We start from the raw sequence: 21,606 nt of genomic DNA on the forward strand, positions 1-21,606 counted from the left end.
TGTTGCTTGCCATGCAAACTCTTCACAATATTAATCTTTTTGGATGTCTCTGCCACTTTGACACTGTCAACCAATCCTCTCTCTTCCTCAGTTGTAAGGACCTTGGGTTTCACAAATCTGCTCTCACCTGAATCAACTCCTACCTGGAAGGTTGTTAAAATCTCTGGTGTAAAAAACCTGAGTGTATTCTCCCAAACAGACCTCGAGAATCCCTTATTCAGGTGGCCAGGGGGGGACTGGCACTCTCAGATCCCAACCCTGGGGGTGGACGAGTGAGGGAGGATCACCTGGGTAGGGGAGCCCGAGGTTATGCTCAGGGCAATGCCCCAAGTGAGAAGCTGTACTATGCTGACGTAGGAGAGGTGAGCAAGATATCTGATGATTTTATATGGTACAATACATCTGCCTCACTTCCTCCCTTTAAATCTCTCCCATATTGAACAATAGACCTCTCCATACAGAACACCTAAGATTTCAAACCTGCATGCTCCCAGTCCTTCTTTTCTACTCCCTTCTAGTCATCATTGTTTCCCATACTCCCAACAGGATCAAGTAAAATACTACAGTTCCCACAATCCCTCTTGTTTATTTCATGATTCCAACTATTCCTGTTTACCACACAAACTCTATCAATCCAGTCCCTTTGAGTGTCACTTTCAGAACTCCTAGTCGAAAGCGACCAACAATTGCTCACAGTCCCAGTCATTCTCGTTAATTTCACAAACCGTACCAATTTTATCCTTCTCAATCTACCAACCAATCCCCTTCTTATAATAGCACCTCTTCCCCATCACGTCCCATAGGATACCCTGACACTTCAACCCTTTTCCTTGCAAACACGAATACCTTCTCACCACACAATAGACAATGGACTTGTAATATTAAACCTGTGTACCTGACATGTCCCAACCCGAGGGTCAGGCAAAGTCAGGCAATTGATTCAAATCACACACACCTGACGGCCCTTCCTTTTCTCACAGGGATAAAATGTGAAGCAAGAGAGTGCAGTATGAGCAAGGCGAGTACAGCAGACAGCACAATGAGACGGCTGGCACGCAGCAATTCAAAAGAAGGAAAACGACAGCAGGAAGTGGCGAGGAGAGAAGTGACCTTGCCCTTTTCATCCCAGGCCCATGGAACCTTCATGGAAGAGAACCTAAGACTGCAAACAATAGCACAAGTTTCCTGTAGCAGATGTCACTGGTACACAGGGCAAGCCTCTTCCGATAAGGAGGAACGAGGAAAGCTCCCATACCCGTGGTACCAGCCTTGATTCCAGAAAAGCCAACAGCCAAGCGGTTCGACACAACTGGTGAGTCGAGGGGAAAACCAATACGAATTGGGCTGTCATGAATGAAAATTGCAAAGTGGCAACTTTTGAAACAAGCTGATGAACTTTGAATGAACTGTTAAACGTGGGAAGGGGAGACCAGCTGCAGTGGGAAAGTGGCACCACCTGGGTGCTAACTCGAGAGACTCTGGTTGAGCCCCATATGAGATACACTACAAGTACCACAAGACCATAAGAAGGCACACAAAATAAGTCAAAGTGCTCATACAGAGGGTCAAGCAAAATTCCTGTACAATGGAAAGACTGTGAAAGAAAGGGAAGTGAATCCCACAGTGAAACTGAACATAGAGAAACCAAGTGAATTGAATCCCATTAATGAAAGAGGGGTCTGAGCCCGACCGAGGGAGATCCAGGTGTGAAGCCATCACCCAACAATATAAAGAGAAGAGGAGTCCGAGCCTGACTGAAGGAGATCCAGGGGTGAAGCTATCACACACAATTGACTAGAAACTGTGATGTATTTTGGAATATGATTGGGAAGGGTCAGCGCCCAGAAGAGGGGGACTCGGTTGAAATCGTCACCCAACGTAAATTCTGTGATGAACAATTGAGAAGGGTCAACGCCCAGAAGAGGGGGACCCAGGGGTCAACGTATCACCCAGCAAACTTTGGGAAAAGAACTTTCCTTTTTTAAAGGAACCTTTGTTTTGTTATTGGAACAAGACAGGCCCGAAGGCGAGAGGCTTTCTAAGGAAATGAGACTTGCCCATCAGTCGTCCTGAGAACAACCATCGGAACTGTCATCTTGTGCTGGAGAGGCCCGAGATTGTTCTGTGCTCCAAATCTCGTGCCGGAGAGGCCCGAGACCATACCGTGCACCAAGCTCCCATCTTACCCATGTCCAAAACGTGGGGAAGGGAAGTCCCGGCTACTACATGCTGACATATTATTTGAGAACACTTCTGTCTTTGCTTGAGAACTATCCCACACCCATTTTTGTATTAGTTGTGAGGTTTGGCAATAGGTTTCTTAGGATTGGCCTTTTTGATTTGACACAACACCACTAGGACTGCCTTGTTTTTCATTTGATGGTTGGCGCTTGTTGACATCTTAGATTTAATGTATCCTCCTTCTTGTGAATGGGGGTAACAAGGGATTGTTTCCATGTATCTGGGACCTTATAGGCGAGGGAAACATGTGCAAATAAGTCCCGGAGGGGGGAGCCCAAATCTCCAGATTGTTTTTAATAATCATTGGCAGAATGTAATGCTCAGCGGCCTTGTGGTCTTGATGGTTTTGCTTTAGTGATTGCCCATAGGACATCCTCAACGTCCCACAGGCATTCTTTGTCTATTTGTGATCCCTTTCCCTCTGCATTATATACGATTTCATTTCCAGTTAAGAATACTTTTCCCGTAGATTAGGCGTTTCTCCAACCTGCATACAGCATCTATTGTTCAATAAACACTCTTGAACTGTGATCGCTTGTGTCTGTCTTACTTGTTATCACCATCAGTTCCTCACAGTGGGAACTCGCAAACCTCTTGCCCATCCCTGCCCCAGGCAAACCCCAATGATAAGTCCTTAGACCTCTGCTCTTCACTCTCCATAACTCTATTTCATCTTTTGACTTCCACCAGTTGGCTGCACTTTTGATTACACAAACTTGTTCACCCGTCCCATCCCCTTGGCACATCTCCCCTTCCACTTCCCTACACTTGGGTGATCTGAATGACACACACAAGGCCTAGTAAGATCTTTGTTTTGTCCTCCCTCTGTTCCCCCTTGTCTTGTCTCGCCTAGAAATACTTGTGTACATGCGTGTTTCAAAGGCCATTTCATATCATATCATATCACTATCTCTTATTATGCTGATGACACTCATATCTTTTGCTCCTTTCCCTCCTTCACTCCAGCTATCTCAGAATGGATTAAAAACTGTCAAACTGCAATTTGTCATTCGACTGCACTCTCTCCTGCCTCTTGCAAAACTGTTAAAAAAACTCTCTACAACCTACCCAGATACTCCCCCACTTCTACTTACCAGCAACATTCTGGTTGGCTCTCCATGTACAACTGCTCCCTTTTCAGGTTGCTTTTCCAGGTCTACAAATCTAGCAATGGTCTTGACCCCACAGTAAATGTATTATTGTATCTCTGTTTACTTACCTTTGCATTCCATCCAATCCTCTTGTGTACTCAACTTCACTGCCGATGCCATCTCTGTGCCTCCCCTCACATCTGCTCTTTCTCCCTACTCTCCCCACTCGACTGGAACTGGCGGCCCATAACAATGAAAAGTAGACCATCTGTTGATCTCTTCAAAGCTCGGCTTAAATGGCACTGACTTGCTAAAATGTTAATGTTACCTTTTTGTAAGTCACCTGTTTTTGTTTTATACATATTTGTCTGTTTGCTTTGTTGTGTGCCTGGTATATGTCCCACCTTTTTTGCACCCTCATAAAATGGCTCAACACCTGTTCTAATTTTTCTTCTCTTGCACAGGCACCCTTCATGGGAATGCCTCTGTCATCTGTAAATGTGTTATTGTAAGTCATTTCTGTTCAAAATTGATATCTCCATTACAAACAGTCTGCTGCATTCTGTATTATGTTCTGTCAAGATCTGCAGTATCCTGTGACTCCTGCTATCACAAGATACTACTAATGCCATCTATGCCACATTACGTTACCTGTTATACATTAGTTACAATTACTATTGTAGTCTACCCTACTATGTTGTTTGTCATGGGATTCTATGCGAATTGCTGTCTTATGTGAATGCATTCACAGATCCAACACTGTTAGTGACTCATGATGTGCTTTGCAACTTTAACCAGTGTCTAAAATCAAACTCCAATCCTGTACCCTGACACCCATACAACTCTATAATAGCGCCATCCACCACCAACTGCCTTTGTCTTCTCACACAATATACACCTCACAAATCAAGCACTCAATATATGTTTTAAATCATGACAGCACTCAACAACACTTGCCAATACACCCAACACCTAGTCTAAACTGCTCTCAGGCAGTGACTTCCGGTTCACAGAACACCTACACCCAGACAAAAGTGCACTCAGAAAACACGCACACCGGTATCAGTAACTTTCAACGCGTCTCACACAGCCAAACTAATAGCATCCTCTGCTCTGCTATGTTTGGTCCCACTAAACCATCTATAACCCCAAACTTCTATTTGCAGACCTTAAACAAACTGCCAATAGGGCAATGTAATTGAGAAAGCCATGCTATAGCAGGGCCAATCAGCATAACATTACAGCCAAAACATACTGCTTCTGTGATTTCTTACAGAATATATTTATTAATTCTTATCTTCAACTTTGTGGAGTCATTGATCCTGTGTCAACCACTTTCTCTCTCCATCTTTTTGTTGCTGTTCTTGTTTTTGTTTCCCAATTGCCTGCATTTAGCGTTCTTCACTATTAGTAGATATGCTAGGGCAAGTGTCTGCCACATTTGTCTTGCAAGATCAATTGGACTACAACTCCCATCTGACCTAGCTAGTACAGTGAATGATGAAAGAACATGGTATTGTCAATCAAAACAAAACATGTGATAGTCCAAACCTAGAGAGCCGTAGGTTGCAGACTGCTGTTTTAGGGTCTAGTTCATGTACAATATCCTGTAGCCCTTTTTTGTTCATTGCCGGTATATCGGAAGTAACACTGTGTGTCTGTTTTTCAGGAGTCACAACTTTGCCCGCTGTTGCCCTTGGAATGTTCTTAGGAGGTCTATTTATGAAAAAGTTCAAACTTGGCCTGGTTGGAACAGCAAAATTAGCTTTTGGGACATCGTTCACAGCTTTTCTTTTAAGTCTCCTTGTTTTCATTTTGGGCTGCCAAAATAATGATGTGGCGGGAATCACTGTGTCTTATGATGGGTAGGTAGATCTAATTCTTATTGTTTCCAACACTATAACATGTGAAATTGGTAATCAATGTGGTTCGCTTAGCGATGCAATAGTTGTGGAAATTATCATATGTATATGTCCATATTTACAACAAGATGCAAAAAGTCCAATCGAATGACCATAAAAGACACTTGTTTCTGTATTATATTGTAACAGGTTATTTTATCACTTGTTATCACTTGTTAATGTTAATGTTAATGCTAAAGGTTTCATGTACCATGCACTATCACCACCCGACTGGCAGATCTGAAAAAGGGTGTGAAACGGGGAGGCAGTGGGAGCGGTTAGTAGGGTGCAGTGGGAATAGGAAAGAGAGATATGATGTTTATTTATTTTTTTTATTTTTTACATTTGTATAGCGCACTACAGCCCACGTGCATTGAGGTGCTTTTTCAAGAAGGTGTAAGTAGGCAAGAATACGACTTTGGAACATGCGATTACTTAGTTACATCATAAGGCGGTCAGTTGCAAGTACATTAAGCAGACATAGAGTTCTGTTGGCAACTTCAGTTTGGTTTGCACCGTTCGATTAGCTTAGGTGCGATTTTCGAGTCTAAGCGATACCCATGTGCTGTTGTGCATGGTTATGTGTTGTTTGTATGTTGTTGTAGTGTGGTGAAGTATGTGCGGTTTGCTGTGCAGAGATGTGGTTGTCTGAGTTTCTGCAGGAGAAGAGTTTGCAGAAAAATTAGGTTTTAGTATTGGGTTAGCTGTTTTTTTTCCTTATCGCTTTGGTTTGTGTGGTCAGCATCTATGACCATCCTGTGCGCTTTGATATTTTTTGGCATCCTAGTCAGTAGGTACATTGTGGTGTGGTAATTATCTTCTGTAGAAGTCTAGCGGTATGTGGACATGGGTTGTGAAGGTGTGTACCCCCGCGTTAGGGTTAGAAATGGTTAGGTTCGGAAGGTTATGTGTCGCCCCTTGCCTTCTAGTGGGAGTCCTTGCCTACTATGGAATTCCTCTGTAAGCTTGGTGATGTGTGTGCATGAGAGGTCCAAAATGTCATCCCTATGCCCACCAGTTGGGGTTGGTTAGGCAATGGATTGTAGGTCCCTCCCTGGGCTTCCTGTTTCTGCCAGAATGTATCTTTCCTACTCGTTTTCTTCTTATTCTGGGGCAAAGAGGGTGAGACTCCTCGACAGTGGGAGAAAGGCCTGGGTTTCACAAAATGGCAGATATAAAGACAGTTCGATTTGAGATTCCTAGATAGTGGGAGAAAGGCCTAGTTTTCACAGAGTGGCAGATCTAAACACAGCTGCATTTAAGATTTCTAGACAACGGGAGAAAGTCCTAGTTTTCGCACAATTTTAGATAAAAACACACCTATGTTTGAGATTCCTATATAGTGGGAGAAAAACCTAGTTTTCACAGAGTCGCAGATCTAAACACTGCTAAGTTTGAGATTCCTAGACAGCAGGAGAAAGGCCTAGTTTTCACAGAATGGCAGATATAAACACACCTATGTTTGAGATTCCTAGATAGTGGGAGAAAAACCTAGGTTTCACAGAGTGGCAGATCTAAACACAGCTAAGTTTGAGATTCCTAGACAATGGGAGAAAGGCCTACGCTTCAAAATATGAAAGGCATTTAAGTTTGCTTAGATTCCCACTGGTCTTCCCAGAATAGGTCATGGGCGAGTGTGATTGGTGCAATTATTGCAAGTTTTTGGTTGATTTTGGCATGCTTATGTTGTGTAGGTATTAAGAGAGGCAGGGATTTTTGGAATACAGTGAGTGCTGTACTCCCCACCCAGACCACACTTATCTTGTCAGTCACTGCTGGTTGACGGCTGGCTACTGGCTTCTCAGGCGACCACGGGCAAACACGGTCTGGAGCTGCTTCTTTGGAAGCTGCCCGTTACCTTGGGGTCCTTAGCCAAAAGGGCTGCACTGGCAGTGGGCTGCCCTCAGGGGTGTGTTTAAGAGCTTGCCACCTCAAGGGAGACGGCTACTCATGGACAAGGGGCAGGGTGGAGGACACACAGGTGTGGCAGAGAAATGGAAAAAACTCCAGAAGGCAAGTGGAAATGGCTTCCAAGAGCAAGGCAGAGACACACCTGACTAGTCTAACCAATTGCAAAGGGGGTGGGGGACTGGGAGTAAGCCAGAGACAAACGAAGGACTACACCACAGGGACTTCCCACTCTAGGTGCAGGCCAGATCAGAAAAACAGGGTGAGAAGCCAAAGAAACACAAGAGAAACCAACCAGAATAGCACAAACAGGTAAATAAAAATTGGAAAAAAACACTCATACCCCTCCACAGGAGCACATAAAACAGGCCAAGCTAGCGTCCAAGTGATGGTTATGTGGGCAGAGGTGTTCAAGGCTATGATTATGCAAATATGGAATACTACAACCTGAGTGAACAAGTGGAGATAATTCCTTCAACATATGTGAGCTTAATGTGTGCTGTGACACAGAATATTCGCTGTGATTTAGCTTTTAGATTCAGCAACATTTGTCAATAATGTATGCAAGCTGTGAGACCCCACCATGTGAGATCTAAAAGATGTACTGATACCCAGGTACGATTCCTTGTACCCAGGTCGCTGGCAGAACAGTGATGTGAATACTATTCATCCTTTCATCGAGGGTATTGCAATTGCAGATGATCAGTAAGCCCATTCAGGTGAACTGTGACCAATTATTTATGTCTGTCACTGGGCTGTCTCTCAGAACATCAGAACATTAGAGCTCCCTTGATGCCAGTAGTGGAAGCAATGAGCACTGCATGATGTTCTATGATTCTATGAGGTGCAGCTATGTGAGGAGATTAAACCAATCACAGGACAGGTTTATCGTAGTACAAGTGATCAATAAGTGTGATTTAGCCAGGAAGAAATAACCACTGAGGAGTAAAACCAGCTAGTTGAAACAGGAGAAAAGGGTTGTCTACTCAGGTGTATATCTCTCAGCCATCTGCTTGTAATTTTTTAGTGTGTGGGGAGTGGTGCATAGTCCTCCAAACTACACCCCCACAAAACCTATACTGATTAGGAACATGGCAAAAGACTTTCAATGCTGGTAGTTTATTTCAGTGGATAGCATCTAAAAAATGGTCTTAGCCAAGTGAAATGTTAACTTACCTTCACCATGGTAGTGTCTGAAGTTATCAACCTACCTGCCGGCCATCTTCCTAAATGCACAAGTACACACCGAAACCGACACATAACAAACAGCCAAATCGAGTGAACATTGACATTAGGGTTTTCTCCATTGTTGCTCACATGTTGTGTGTGCATGTTGGTTGGTGAGGTTTTTCGCCTGCAAGTAGGATACGCATTTAGCGGCACCCCAGAAACTCCCACTGGATTTGGGCTGGCCATCACACAGCCATGAACACGACAAATCATACTTTGCGTCTCTCCTCAGAGTACAATTCACAAGACTACCTATTTTGAACGTGCTGCTTTGTTTATTTGTGTATTTAAAAATACAGTCTTTTAATTTTAATGGAGAAATTCAAACCTCAAGTGGTTTTAAAAATGAAATGTATCATTTCCTGAGCTAGCCATTGGATGCCATGTTAGAACATGCTGTGCGTGTGCCTGTGTGTGTGTGCAACTTAATACAATCCTCATCAGTTCCCTGCATGTCAAGGCAGAGGTGACTCAACTCCCCCTTTCAAAGCCCCTTGTTTAAACTTGCAATTGCAGGAGGTTACCATGTAACGCACCATCAAGTGGGCATCTATAGCACATGTATAACCATAGCACATGATAGCAGCACCTATGGCATATGTGCAACATAGACACATGAACAGCCAAGTGATATGAGCAGCAATCGTTACCCACTCAATCAACTGATGACGACACTCAAAAGTGCTGGACAAGATAAGTCAAGGCAATAGATAATTACAAAAGCAAATCTGAGAACAAGAGAATAGAAGGACAATGTGCAAACGTTTTCAGATCCATCTTCAGCTCACAATGGCCACACATCCCTCAACATCTGGGAAATAAGGGAGAGTTTAAACATACATGGGTAACAGCCAGCTAACGTGTTCTAAACAAGAACTTGACCAGGAAAATTAAAGAAGCAACATGGATAAATGAAAACAAACCCTAGAAAATGCATTGTAAATTAAAACAAGGGCAGGGACGTCATATAAATAAATGAATACATTAATCCCTTTTCTACTGCCGTTTTGCATATGAAGACCTTAACCTAAATTACGCCAGCTCGCCGCTTCGGTTGTCAAATGCAGGCAGTTTTTCCCAGCTTTGAAATGGGAGCCAACCCTGCACATCTGCTGGCCCTGAAGTGGAAGTGGTGGTTTGAAGTGAGACTTGGGTTGATATTTGCCTGTCTTCAGAGAACCGTCGGAGACCGAGAAACAATCCTCAATAGTTTACCCTATCAGAATTAAATAAATACCCTATACGGCATCCAACAGGGAACTTTTACAAGACATTAATTCCTTTCCTGGTCCTGAAGCACACGAGAAAGAGCATAGGGCCCAATTCATGGAAAAGTGTGCATAGATCCCGAAAATCCTGTGCGCTGAGATGACTCTGCGCGAGCATGTGCAATTATGTTTTTTTTCGGCGCGCTCTGCGTATTCATGGAGTTGTTCTTATGAACGATGTGTATACATACAAACATGTAGCATGCATGCATATACATCAAACTTTAACATGGAAAATACACCAGGACTAGAGAATATAGAAATAACAAGTACATACACAAGATTCCCATTGTGTTTTATCGAGCAATCAGAGAAAAACCTGATACACAACAACCAAAATGGAAACCACGTAAAGCACCATGCAAAAATGTATTAAAGAGATCACCAGGGGGTGCGCAACATGCAGGACGTGTGAGGCTCGCGCTCCCGCTGCACCGCATGGCCTACTGAGCCTTTTCAGACCCCAGCCGGGGGTACAGAGTTTACCTGGGGAACAGCAACCACCCCGCACATTGGACCCCACATAAGGAGCACGTTTGGGGGCCTCCCTGAGCTTCCCCGAGATGTGGGCCTGTTCCGCGAACCCGAGGAAGGGGCCCGACTAACTGTGAGCGCCCGAGCCGGGGGATCTGCAGGCACCGAGAGGCCGGCCTCTCCTGCCGAGCGAGGTTGAGATGGGGGGGACCGTGCGCCCCCCCTGTCATCACCGCCGCCCGAGGGAGGACGCAGGCCACAGGAGCGTGGACCCGCACCGCCTGCATCAGACACGGGCTGAGGAGCTCGGCAAGCGCTGAGGACAGCAAGGTCGATCGGACCACCAAGGACCCAGGGGGACCTGGGGGTTGGGCCCCCCAATGCCGCCACCAGCAGAGTGCGCTCCGGGGCCGTGGCCTGGAGGGGTGCCGTGCTTTCCCAGGGGCCGGAGACAAGGGCTCCTGCGCACACACTAGAGGGAGGGATCTTTCAGGCCTGTTCTACGGCCCCGGAGAAGAAGCAATACAGGCGCCGGCTGCGGGGTGGGTGCGAGCCACGTTCGGTGGGGCTGGCTCGACTCGCGGGGCCCGCGGGTGATACCCGCCCCTCTCCCCGTCCCGCCACGTGAGAGGTGCACTAGCCGGAGCGAGTGCCGGGGGTGATGGAGGTCCTCGGGCAGCCTGGGGCGCTGCCCCACCCCACAAGCACCCCACAAGAAATTGAAGGGCCCATGGCTTGAGAGGGAGCCGCTTCGAGCTCCTCACCGGACTATCAGTGAGTGAGGATCCACCGGAGGGATTTCACGGCGACAATCCCACAGTGGAATCGAGGGCATCTTGGACCTGAGTTTGAGCTTGCAGGCCCTCCGGGCCCCACGTTGCTGAGATACCGGCCCTTCTGGACTCGGGGGGGATCATCCGGGCTGCGCTGCCTACGTGGTGGTGCTAGAAGGAGCGACCAGAGAGACAATAAGGTGAGGAGGAGGCACAAGAAGAGGGGGAGATAGGGTCCCGTAGTAGGGGGGTGCCCCCCCAGATACCCCCCAGCAGATAAACCCAGTGACCGCTCAGGGGTCTACAGACGCTTTGACCCCCGCACCTCCGGTGAAACCCCCTCCTCAGAGGTAGGGCTAGTCCGGGGGAGAGGGCCCCAGCTCGGGCCTGGGACCTCCCACACCCCATGGGGGACACCAAGCCCTTTACACTGCAACACAATTCAGCAATATAGAAGCAGGGCCAGGTCCCCGACCCAAACACCCTGGGCACCATGTGTTGAACCTACACAGAGGCGCCACCTCTGGGTGGCCCTCCCGGCACGGACCCTGGAGTGGACCCCACCCTCTGGAGGGATCACCTCACTACAGCGCTTTCGCAGGCATTCCCCAACATGGCCCAAGGCCTCTGGAACCACCATGCCCTCCGTAGGAGAACCACCCTCAGCTGCACTCACCAAGGACGATTTTAGGGACATCCTCCAAGAAATCAAGGCGATTCGCACGGACATACAGGCGTCGATCCTAGACCTCAAGGGCAGAGTGGACACTCTGGAGAACAAAATGGAGGGGATGGAAAACAACCATCTCCAAACAGACCTCTTAGACATGAAATATGACGCAAGGCTAACAGACCTGGAGATAAGAGAGGAGGACATGCTTCTCAAGATGGACGATTTAGAGAATAGAGAACGCCGAAACAACCTGCGTATCATGGGTGTGACACAGGAGAGAGGGGCGACAGCAGGCGACGTGGGGAGAAAAGTCCAGGGCTTGATCAACCAACTCTTTGCGCTGGAGGGGGGCAAAGAGGTCCAACTGCATAGAGCACATCGAGGTGGAGGAGGGGCGGGGGGGCCAAGGTCAATCGTCGTGCGCTTCCTCCGCTACAGGGAGAAAATGAGGTCCTCGAAAAGGCAAAAAGGCTGGGGAGCTTCATCTTTGAAGGGGACACGATTAGGATTTACCAAGATCTATCCGCTCTCACACTCACCCATAGAAGGGAATGCCGCCCGCTCACTCAGTGGCTCACGAGCCAGGACATAAGATACAGATGGTCTTACCTGTTTGCCTTATCCTTCGAAAGGGGCGGAGTGGACTATAGGGTCATCAGCGGAAAGGAAACCACACAGGTGTTACAGGTGCTCAAGGGAGATAACCACGAGGAGATAGAAGGAGCAGGAACTCAAGAAAGAGCAGAACCAAGGAGAGAACCAGAGGGCCCCTGGTCAACAAAGAAGAAAACAAAGGGCAGGAGAAAATTTAAAAAACCTAACACCCCGCCGTCTGAAGCAGGAAGAGAAGAGAGAATGGAATAGGGCCCGGCGGAGAGTGTGGGAATTGTTGCTGGCTATCCCCTGTCGGGGGCATAAAGTTTGATAAAGAGAACTGTGGTGCTCAAGCATGCTTTCACCCTGGTGGCTTGGCCGTTGGCAGGCGTCTCAGAAAAGAGGGGGGGGCAGGACAGGTAGGGGGGAGGAGGGGACCTCAGGCTTATTTTGGTTCCAGCCCCAAAGGGGGTCAGGGCAGTTCCCTCTGGACCGGGAAGTTAGCGAACACAATGTGTAAAAGAAATGGCAGACAATGAGAGAAAGGGCCGGGTCGAGACAATCAGAGTAGGCTCACTCAACGTCAAGGGTCTCAACTCCCCAACAAAGCGCTCCCTTTTGGGGAGAGAAATAAAGAACACAGGGATAGACGTCCTCTTTATTCAGGAGACCAGAATTGTGAGGGGCGAGGAAAGGGCCATCCCCCGTGCGCATGTGGGCCAGACATTTTGGGCTTCCGGCCCCATAAAGAAAGGTGGGGTCAGAATATTGCTCCACAAGCACCAAAAACTCACAGAGGTAACCAGTTGGGGGAGAGAGGACGGGAGAGGCTTAGTGGTGTCTGGTAACCTGCATAGCTCGAGGATCACTCTAGTGGCCATCTACTTCCCCAATGTAGGTCAGTGGGAATTCCTCCAGGATGTCATGGGAGAAGTGCGGCACAGAACTGAAGGTCTCCTTTTCCTGGGGTGGATCTTAACATGTGGGCGGACCGGGACCAGGACCATAGTGGGGGGCGCACCCTGCTAGAAGGGGCGGGGAGGAATCCGGAAAGTGGGCTCCGGGACCAGATGTGGGAACAGGGGCTGGTTGACATATGGAGGGACCTCCATCCGAAAGTTAGGGGATACACTTTCTATTCGGCACCCCATGGAACTAGAACAAGAATAGACTATCTGTTTACAGAATACCAGCACATGAGCAGAATAGAGGCATGTGAGATCGGCCCAGTCAGCTGGTCGGACCATGACATGGTCTGGACTGATGATAGTATTTCGGGTTTAAATACCAGGAAATCCCTGTGGAAATGCAATGACTTCCTTCTAAGGGACGCAGTAGTCACAGAAGAAAGGTCTATCTCAATCGAAGAATTCTTCGAACTCAATAATACAGGAGAAGTGGCCCCGGAGATGGTCTGGGAGGCGGCTAAGGCGACCTAGAGGGGGAGGTTGATTAGTGAAGGAGCTTCTAAAAAAGAGAGAGAGGACCCTCCTGTCCCACAGGCTGAGGTCAGAGATACTGTCCCTGGAAAGGTCTGAGGGGAAGGGAGAAGGAGAAAAAGAGCGGAATCTGGGCCTGGCTAGAGAGAAAAGACAGGAACTCAGGGAAATAGAACTGGGCAAAATAGTGGCAGGCCCCCAACACCTACGTCAGAGGTTCTATGAAAAAGGCAACAAGGCTGATGCCATGCTCGCAGCCAAGCTCAGGGGCCAAAGAGCGGACAGGTGGGTGTCACGAGTTGGGAATGCAGCAGAGGGGGAGAGATTGGATCCGGTAGGGATAGCAGAGAAATTTGCTAGCTACTACGAGAGTCTATATGGGAGGGAGGGGGAGGTGAATGGGGAAGCACAAGAGAACTACTTAGACAGGGTCACCCTCCCTTCGCTTGGAATACCCGAGTCCGAGGCCCTATACGCCCCGATTTCAGAGGAGGAGGTGCTGAAAGCAACATCGGGACTGAAGCTGGGTAGGGCCCCCGGGGAAGACGGTTACACAGCGGGCTTCTACAAGGCTTTCTCGGGACGGCTGGTGGGGTTCTTGGCCGGTCTGTTTTCATACATAATGCAGACGGGAAGGGCGCCCCCATCGTTTGCAAAGCTCTGATCACAGTAATCCCTAAGGAGGGAAAAGACCCAGCAGACTGTCGCTCCTATAGACCTATCTCTCTCCTCAACGTGGACGCTAAACTGTTCACGAGGATCATCGCGACGAGACTCGATGGCCATATGCCGAACCTGATCCACCCAGATCAGGTTGGCTTCATCCAGGCTAGACAAGGGGCTCACACTCTCCGTAAAACTCTGCATCTCATGAGGATCGCAGCCCCGCAGGGAAATAACCCGGTCCTGGTGTCCATCGATGCCGAAAAAGCATTCGACCTGGTCGACTTGTGGTTTCTGCATGGGGTACTCGTTAAGCTGGGGTTTGGAATCGGGATCAGGCAGGCCATCAAGACGTTATATGAGTCTCCGGGGCCAGAGTAACCGTCAATGGGTGCCTTTGACATGCTTTCCGCCTCCAGAGAGTGACGAGGCAGGGATGTCCCCTCTCCCCCCTCCTCTTCGCCTTAACCATGGAAATATTCGCAGAGTATCTCAGAGGTGCTACTTTGGTGCGGGGCATAGAGGTGGGAGACCGCACATTCAAACTGGGTCTTTATGCAGACGATATCCTGCTCCACCTAAGGGAACCCACTCGGTCAATCCCGGCCGTTCTGCAGATAATTGAGCGGTTCGGCCATTTCTCCGGCTTCAAAGTCAACAACGGCAAGTCGATGATCTTCCCATTCGCATCAGATGCAGACAGATGCTTATCCGAATTGGCCCCTCTAGGCCTCCAGGTTTGTGGGATAAAATATCTGGGAATTAATATAGTTCGACCGAATGAGGACTTGAGTCAGGCAAACTACCCCCCTCTGTTTGAGAAACTATACAGGGAAATGGAGGGATGGGGAAGGGGCAAATCTCGTGGATGGGTAGAATAAACGCGGTAAAGATGAACATGCTCCCCAGAGTGCTGTACCTCTTCCAGATTCTCCCCCTGGAGCCCCCCACACTACATCTAAGAGAAGCCAGGAGGCGCATAGTGAAATATATATGGCAAGGCCGGTAACCCAGAATAGGGTATGAGACCCTTACCCTCCTCAAAGAAAGAGGGGGTTTTGCCCTCCCAGATCTCGAGGCCTATCACAGAGCGACCCAACTTAGAGTTCTAGCCCCTCACCTTAGAGAGGACCCCAATAAACACTGGGTCTACATTGAGAACTCCTTCCTGAGCCCTGTCACTGTTGGTGAATGGTTATGGGTCCCGCTGCAAAAACTCCAGAGAAGGATCAGGGATCACCCAATCTTGGGTACGATGTGGAAGGCTTTAGCAGGGAAGGGAAACAGGGAGAAAGTTACTAATTGGCCCTCCCCACTAAGTCACATCTGGTCCACCCGACTACTAGAAGAAATCCCAGGCCATGAACACTACCAGCAATGGTTCGGTGCGGGGTTGTGCAGGGTTGGTCGGCTGGTGAGGGAGAACTCATTCATACCTATCCAGGAACTTGAGGATAGGCATTGGGAATTGGTAGGCTCTCCCCTCTCCTGTACCTTAGACTCAAGGGAATCCTAATGAAGCCAAAACTGAAGGAACGTATACAAAGAAAACTCACCCCATTGGAGAAAATTTTAGACTCCCATACAGAACTAAAGGGGCTCATCTCACTCCTGTATCAAGCTCTATTAGCCCCCCTGGAGGGAACGACGGGGAGCCTTAGAAGGAGATGGGAAAAGGACCTGGGCTGCGCCATAGGGGACGGCCTCTGGGGGAGACTCTGCACCAGGGCCTTCAAAACGTCTATCTCCTGCCAGTATAAAACCCATGCAGTCAAACTCCTCCACAGGTGGCAATACGACCGACCACCCTCTCAAAGATGTTCCCAGATGTTGCCCCAGTGTGTTGGCACAGATGTGGAGGTAAGGCTGACTACTGGCATATGTTGTGGACATGCCAAAAGGTCCAAACGTATTGGTCAGAGGTGCTTAGTTGGATCAGGGAGCCGGGGGAGGGAGACTACCCACTGGACCCTATCTTGGTGATTTTTGGTTTACAACAAGGAGATGAATGCTGGGAAAAATTGCCAGACCTGACACTCTTTCTTCTGCTGGCTGCTAGAGCCAGGACTTGGAAAAGAGAGGCCCTCCCCACAAAAAGGGAATGGGTAGCAGTGGCTAAGGACATATACTTTATGGAGAGACTAACGGCGGCAATACATGGCTCAAGTGCACAGATAGAAATGGCCTGGCTGCAATTCATGGAGGTGTTTACCAACACCGAGGTCGGGTCCGCAGGAAAACAGGATCTCGCCACCCGGCCCGAAATAGTCCCTTGCGCAAAACACATTGAATATGACTCAGGAGAGTCAACTATACATTCACTGCCATAAGCCCGCAGGACACTGCCCAAAGAGGGGTATTATGTTAATTAAACTTTGAGCCTCGAGGTAGGGGTGGGGGGAGGGAGAGAGGGGAGGCAAGAAAAGTACCAAAGTCTTGTGCTGTCTTTAAGTTCTAAAGTTGTTGCAGGCCTGTGCCCAATGTATAGTACATGCATAAGTTCTTTTGTTGTGTTGAAAAACCAATAAAAATTGAATAAAAAAAAAATGTATTAAAGATCATCTGATCTGAGCTAATCCGATCCGTCCTAGCCAACAACCAGGAAAAGAAGAAAATACATGGAACAAGAATACCATTCAGAAACATATAATACATGATATTGGTAACCAACGAGGGTCAATGAGCTTGTAAAATGCAAGCTCATTGGCCTTTGCCTGGGCCTTACCTGCCCGACAAGGCTCCAAGCACTGCCGCGTCCCAGAGTTCTCTCCGTGAGTGGCCACCATGGAAAAGGGGAAGGGACTACGTGTAGTCCCTTCGCCCCTTTCATAGTGGCCATTCTTTTGTTCACCTTTTTTTACATTTGTTTTAATGGTCGCCATGGAACAGGAGAAGGGACTAAGTGTAGTCCTTTCTCTCTGGTGGCAGTGAAGATTCTCAACTTGAGAAAAACTGCTATTAATACCCCAGTACGACGTGCCGCGATACTAACAGCAATGTAACCCGAGGAGGGAGTCACTACCGGTAGGGAAATGCCCCCGTCCTTGGGTTATATTGCCTAAATAACGTGGTATAATATAATAACATCTTCAATTAATCTTAGGGGTCTGATTGGGCAATGTTCCATGCCTGTGTTATCTCCATGCAAGACAGTCTGCAAGGTACCTCTGTAAATGTGCTCCTATGGGTTGTGGGTGGGCAGGGCACTTATTTTCGATTCAGACCACATTTATTAAGCAGCCGAAAAAATACTGAATAATTTATAAACACACATATATATGGGGTTGTTAAGGGGCTAAATAGCCGGGGAGGAGTTTGAGGCCCCCCTGAATAAAAAATTAAAATCTTTTCAGTACAAATGTTTCGGTAAAAAATACCTGGAATAAAAGTTGTAGGTAAAATGCGGGTGCCGTTGTGCACGACGCTGATGGCCGCCTGAAAGGGGAGCTCCGGCCCGTAATCCATCCGATCTTTAAATTAATCCTTGCTGGGGCCATCGGAATGCTTGAAAACACTCACAAGAGGCAGTGGAGGATATGCAGCACTGCACTTACAAATCCTGAAAATAAACTGACACGTAGTCCAAAGATATTGCCCAGGAAGCTTGCACCGCGGGAGCAGTGGAGGCGGCCGTGTGTCGCGGCTCCACGGCAAAACCACTACAGCCCGGGGGAGTGACTTCAACTACAGGCCGAGTGGGGCAAGGGCTACGCTACATGCCTCAACGTTAAGGAGCTGCCGGGGTACTGGAGATTTGGCCCGTAGTGAGCTCCACAAACACCCGAACACCAGCCCAAGCGAGCACCCCCAGAACGGACTGAGGTAACTCACGAAGTGAACCGGCTCTCCCCGCCGAATGCCACGTTCCGACGGCAGTGGACCGCTGCAACAGAATACTTTGTTGCGGTCCCCCAGGGCTCGCAGCTCCCCGCCCCGAACATCAGAGGGACACGGATTCACCTTCCGCCTGCACCCGAGTCTGTCTGGAGAGAGCGGTCCGGTGACCTAAAGGGCCCCGCTGTGACCGGCGTTGCGGGCCGCTACTGCATGGTGACCGTTTCTGCTGGTTGAGGCCTACGTATACCAATTTTAAGGTAGGAACCCACAACACAGCCCCGCATAGAGTGATCCGGCTGTTCGGACTTCCATTAGCCCAGAGGATACCAACCTCTCGCCCTGCGACCAGGGGGCAATATACTATTGTGTCCGGCTTACACCTTGATTCAGTGCTGTGATCACAGACCAAGGGACCAGGCGGATTGGCGGCACAGAGTGACCCGCCTGGGTCATCCATAAGTGGTAAAGCGCACAGTTTAAGGAGACCACATACACCCTGTTTCTGAATGTAGGATCTCCCAACTCCAGACGCACCCACAACACAGCGGACGGGCGGGGTGCGCGCCATAATTGCCACTGGCACTGGGCATTATCCTGAACAAATGGTCACACACCAACCCCGGATTTTGGCAATAGACCACAGAAGGGCACCTGCAGGGAAACATTGGAATACTAAACCTTAGTAGCCGGCAGAGCCCAAATAAGTACCTATAGCTCGACCTACAGCTCAGCCTTTACAGTACGAACTCCAACATAACCCTGGCACTTTTATTTCACTACGTCTGAACTATACAAACCCAATCTGGGTGGCAGGAAGGATTGCCTTCAGTGTGCACGTGTATACTACACCCCATCCAAGACTGTTGGATAATATTATTATAGAGAGCAGAGGGACGTGGGAGAACATAAGCCACTCAGCCCACTATATGGGCCGCCACAAAAAGAAAGGGGTGGGCTCCAAGAAAACAGGCCCAATGGACTCCTTTGCCAGCTCCCAGCCTCATGGGTCCACCACACCACCACCAAAGCCAATGGACAGCCATCTAGATTCCCCGATGGACGAGAGAGTGGACCGATTAATGTCAATAGTCCAGAATGGCTTCCATGCGGTCAATAGCAAATTGGACGATATTGTGGCGACAATCAGCTCCCTGAAGGCAAGAGTCGATAAGGAGAGCACACGCATCACTGAGGCGGAAAACAGGATCTGTACCAATGAGGATTTGATAATACAACACAGCCGTGACATCACCCAGCTGAAAGGGGACCTCCAAAAAACTCTAAACAAATGTGAAGACCTTGAATCATGGTCCAGAAGAAATAACATCCGCCTAGTCGGGGTGGCAGAAACTTTTGGCAGGGGGTTCATGGAATGCAAAGTGAAAACCCTCCTGAAAACCCTTTTCGGCCCTGACTCCTTCTCAGACCATTTCCTTGTGGAACATGCCCACCGTACCCTAGCGCCTCCTCCCAGACCTGGGGCACCACCCCGTACGATAATAGCCCGTCTCCTCAACTATAGTGACAGAGACGCTATCCTGAGTGTATCCAGAGAAAAAGGCACTTTACTCTACGAAAACAGCAGAATACATATATATCCGGATTTATTGACAAATATGCAAACACTAAGAAGGTCCTATGAACCAGTTAAGAGACAACTGAGACTATGTCAAATTCCCCATGCGCTCATCTTCCCAGCAAAGATGAGAATCCAATGTTAGGGAGAATTCTAATTCTATGGCTAATTTCCCTCACCTATAGAGTCCCCCAGCAGCTTTGCTGGATTTGAAGGGTTTGTTTCTTTTTACCTGCTAAGAGTGAGACTCTTTTTACCACTCTTAGGCATTTTTCTAGACCAGAAGGAGGTCAGAACAAGCCACTATTCATAAAGACATTTGGAAAATGTTATGTTTGGGGCCCTACTGATCACGTGAAAGGGGATCCCAGATGTAAGGGTAAACCTTCAGGGGTCCACACTGTCTCCTTAGCCTTCGCTCCAGAGGGGGAAGTACATATGGTCAGTGGAAACTTTCAACTGCTAGCTGAAGATCCCATTGTAGTCTCAGCTAGTGTATCTTTAGTATATCTAGGGTTGTGGGAACAACAGAATTTAGATGTGTATAATTCTATCTCTCCTAATACTAAAGAGTATTATAAAGACAGTGTCCTAGTCAATGGTCAGGAAACCCCTGTCATTAGAGACACTGGGGCCAGCATAACTGTGGTGGACAAATCTTTTTTCAAGGTGGAGGATGTTGCTAAGGCACCCAAACGCCTCACCAAGTTAGCTGGAGGTCTGTGCAGATGCTTCCCCAATTACCAGGACTCATCTAGTGCAATGAAATGACTGTCAGGATACCTATGAGTGTACAATCTGAAGTACCAGGAAGGGTGCTGTTGGGCAATGATCTAAAAGACCTGGGAGTAGTGTCAAGTACTCCCAGACCTCCTTGTAAGTGATTACAGGAGCTTACCAGACCTGCAAGGGAGAGGACCTTGAGAGGAGATGATAGAAAATGAAATCACTCCTACTCCACTGAAGTAACTACCTACTATTTCAAAGAAACCAGAAGCAAAGGGGAAACCCAAGGCTTCAAAGAAGAAACCAGCAGAAGGCCCTCCAGTGCTGCCAACCAGGAAATCTCCTAGGTTGTCAAAAATCACACCTGTGATTCCTCCAGCTGAGGCTGAGAGTGAGGTACAACCCTGTGTGGTTGAACTAGAGCCTGAAGATTCAGATCTAGTAGGTGGCCAGGAACTCATTGGAGATCTTGACCCTGTGGACCATCCTGAGCTGCAGTCTTTACTGGCAGAAGGTGGACCCCGAAGGGCAGACTTCAGTAAGGGACAGAGAGAATGTCCAACTCTGGAAGGTCTTCACCACCAGGCAGCTTTTCAGCTTGAAGGGCAAGAGCCTGGGAAGTACAGGTTACACTGGGAAGATGGCCTCTTCTATAGTGAACCAACAGAGTCACTCCCTGGGGACTACAAAAGGCTTGCAGTGCCTCAAGCAAACCGACTCCAATACTTGCAACTAGCCCATGAGATACCTTTGGCTGGTAACTTGAGCTTCAAGAAGACCAAGGAAAGGCTCTCTCTCTACTTTTATTGGCCTAAAATGGGGGATGAGGTAGATAAGTATTTCAAGAGTTGCCACACTTGCCAAACCTCTGATAAAAGTGGCTCCAAGAACGTGGCACCCCTAGTGCCTCTCCCTGTGGTGGGAGTACCATTTGAGAGGGTAGGAATCGACATTGTTGGTCCTCTTGATCCTCCAACTTCTTCAGGCAACAGGTTTATACTTGTTGTAGTAGACCATGCTACTAGGTTACTGAAGACATTCCTATGAGGAATGTTACAGCTCCGGCTGTAGCTAAGCCCCTCCTTGGTATTTTTACCAGGGGTGGGTTTCCTAAGGAGGTAATATCCGACAGGGGGTCAAATTTTATGTCCCACTACATGAAGGCCATGTGGAAAAACTGTGGAGTTACCTACAAGTTCTCAAAAGCATACC

General features: G+C 48.2%; 1 protein-coding gene across 1 annotated transcript in view; it reads left to right on the forward strand.

Moving 5' to 3' along the window:
- Positions 1–21,606, forward strand: part of LOC138513506 (solute carrier organic anion transporter family member 1C1-like) — a 503,198-nt gene that overhangs the window by 343,645 nt on the left and 137,947 nt on the right. Inside the window, exon 10 of the mRNA XM_069628421.1 lies at positions 5,002–5,197. Coding sequence (XP_069484522.1) covers positions 5,002–5,197 — 196 coding nt within the window. The remainder of the gene's footprint in view (positions 1–5,001; positions 5,198–21,606) is intronic.

The sequence above is a fragment of the Ambystoma mexicanum genome, chromosome 12 (genome assembly GCF_040938575.1).
Source record: "Ambystoma mexicanum isolate Mex_15411 chromosome 12, UKY_AmexF1_1, whole genome shotgun sequence".
NCBI lineage: Eukaryota > Metazoa > Chordata > Amphibia > Caudata > Ambystomatidae > Ambystoma > Ambystoma mexicanum.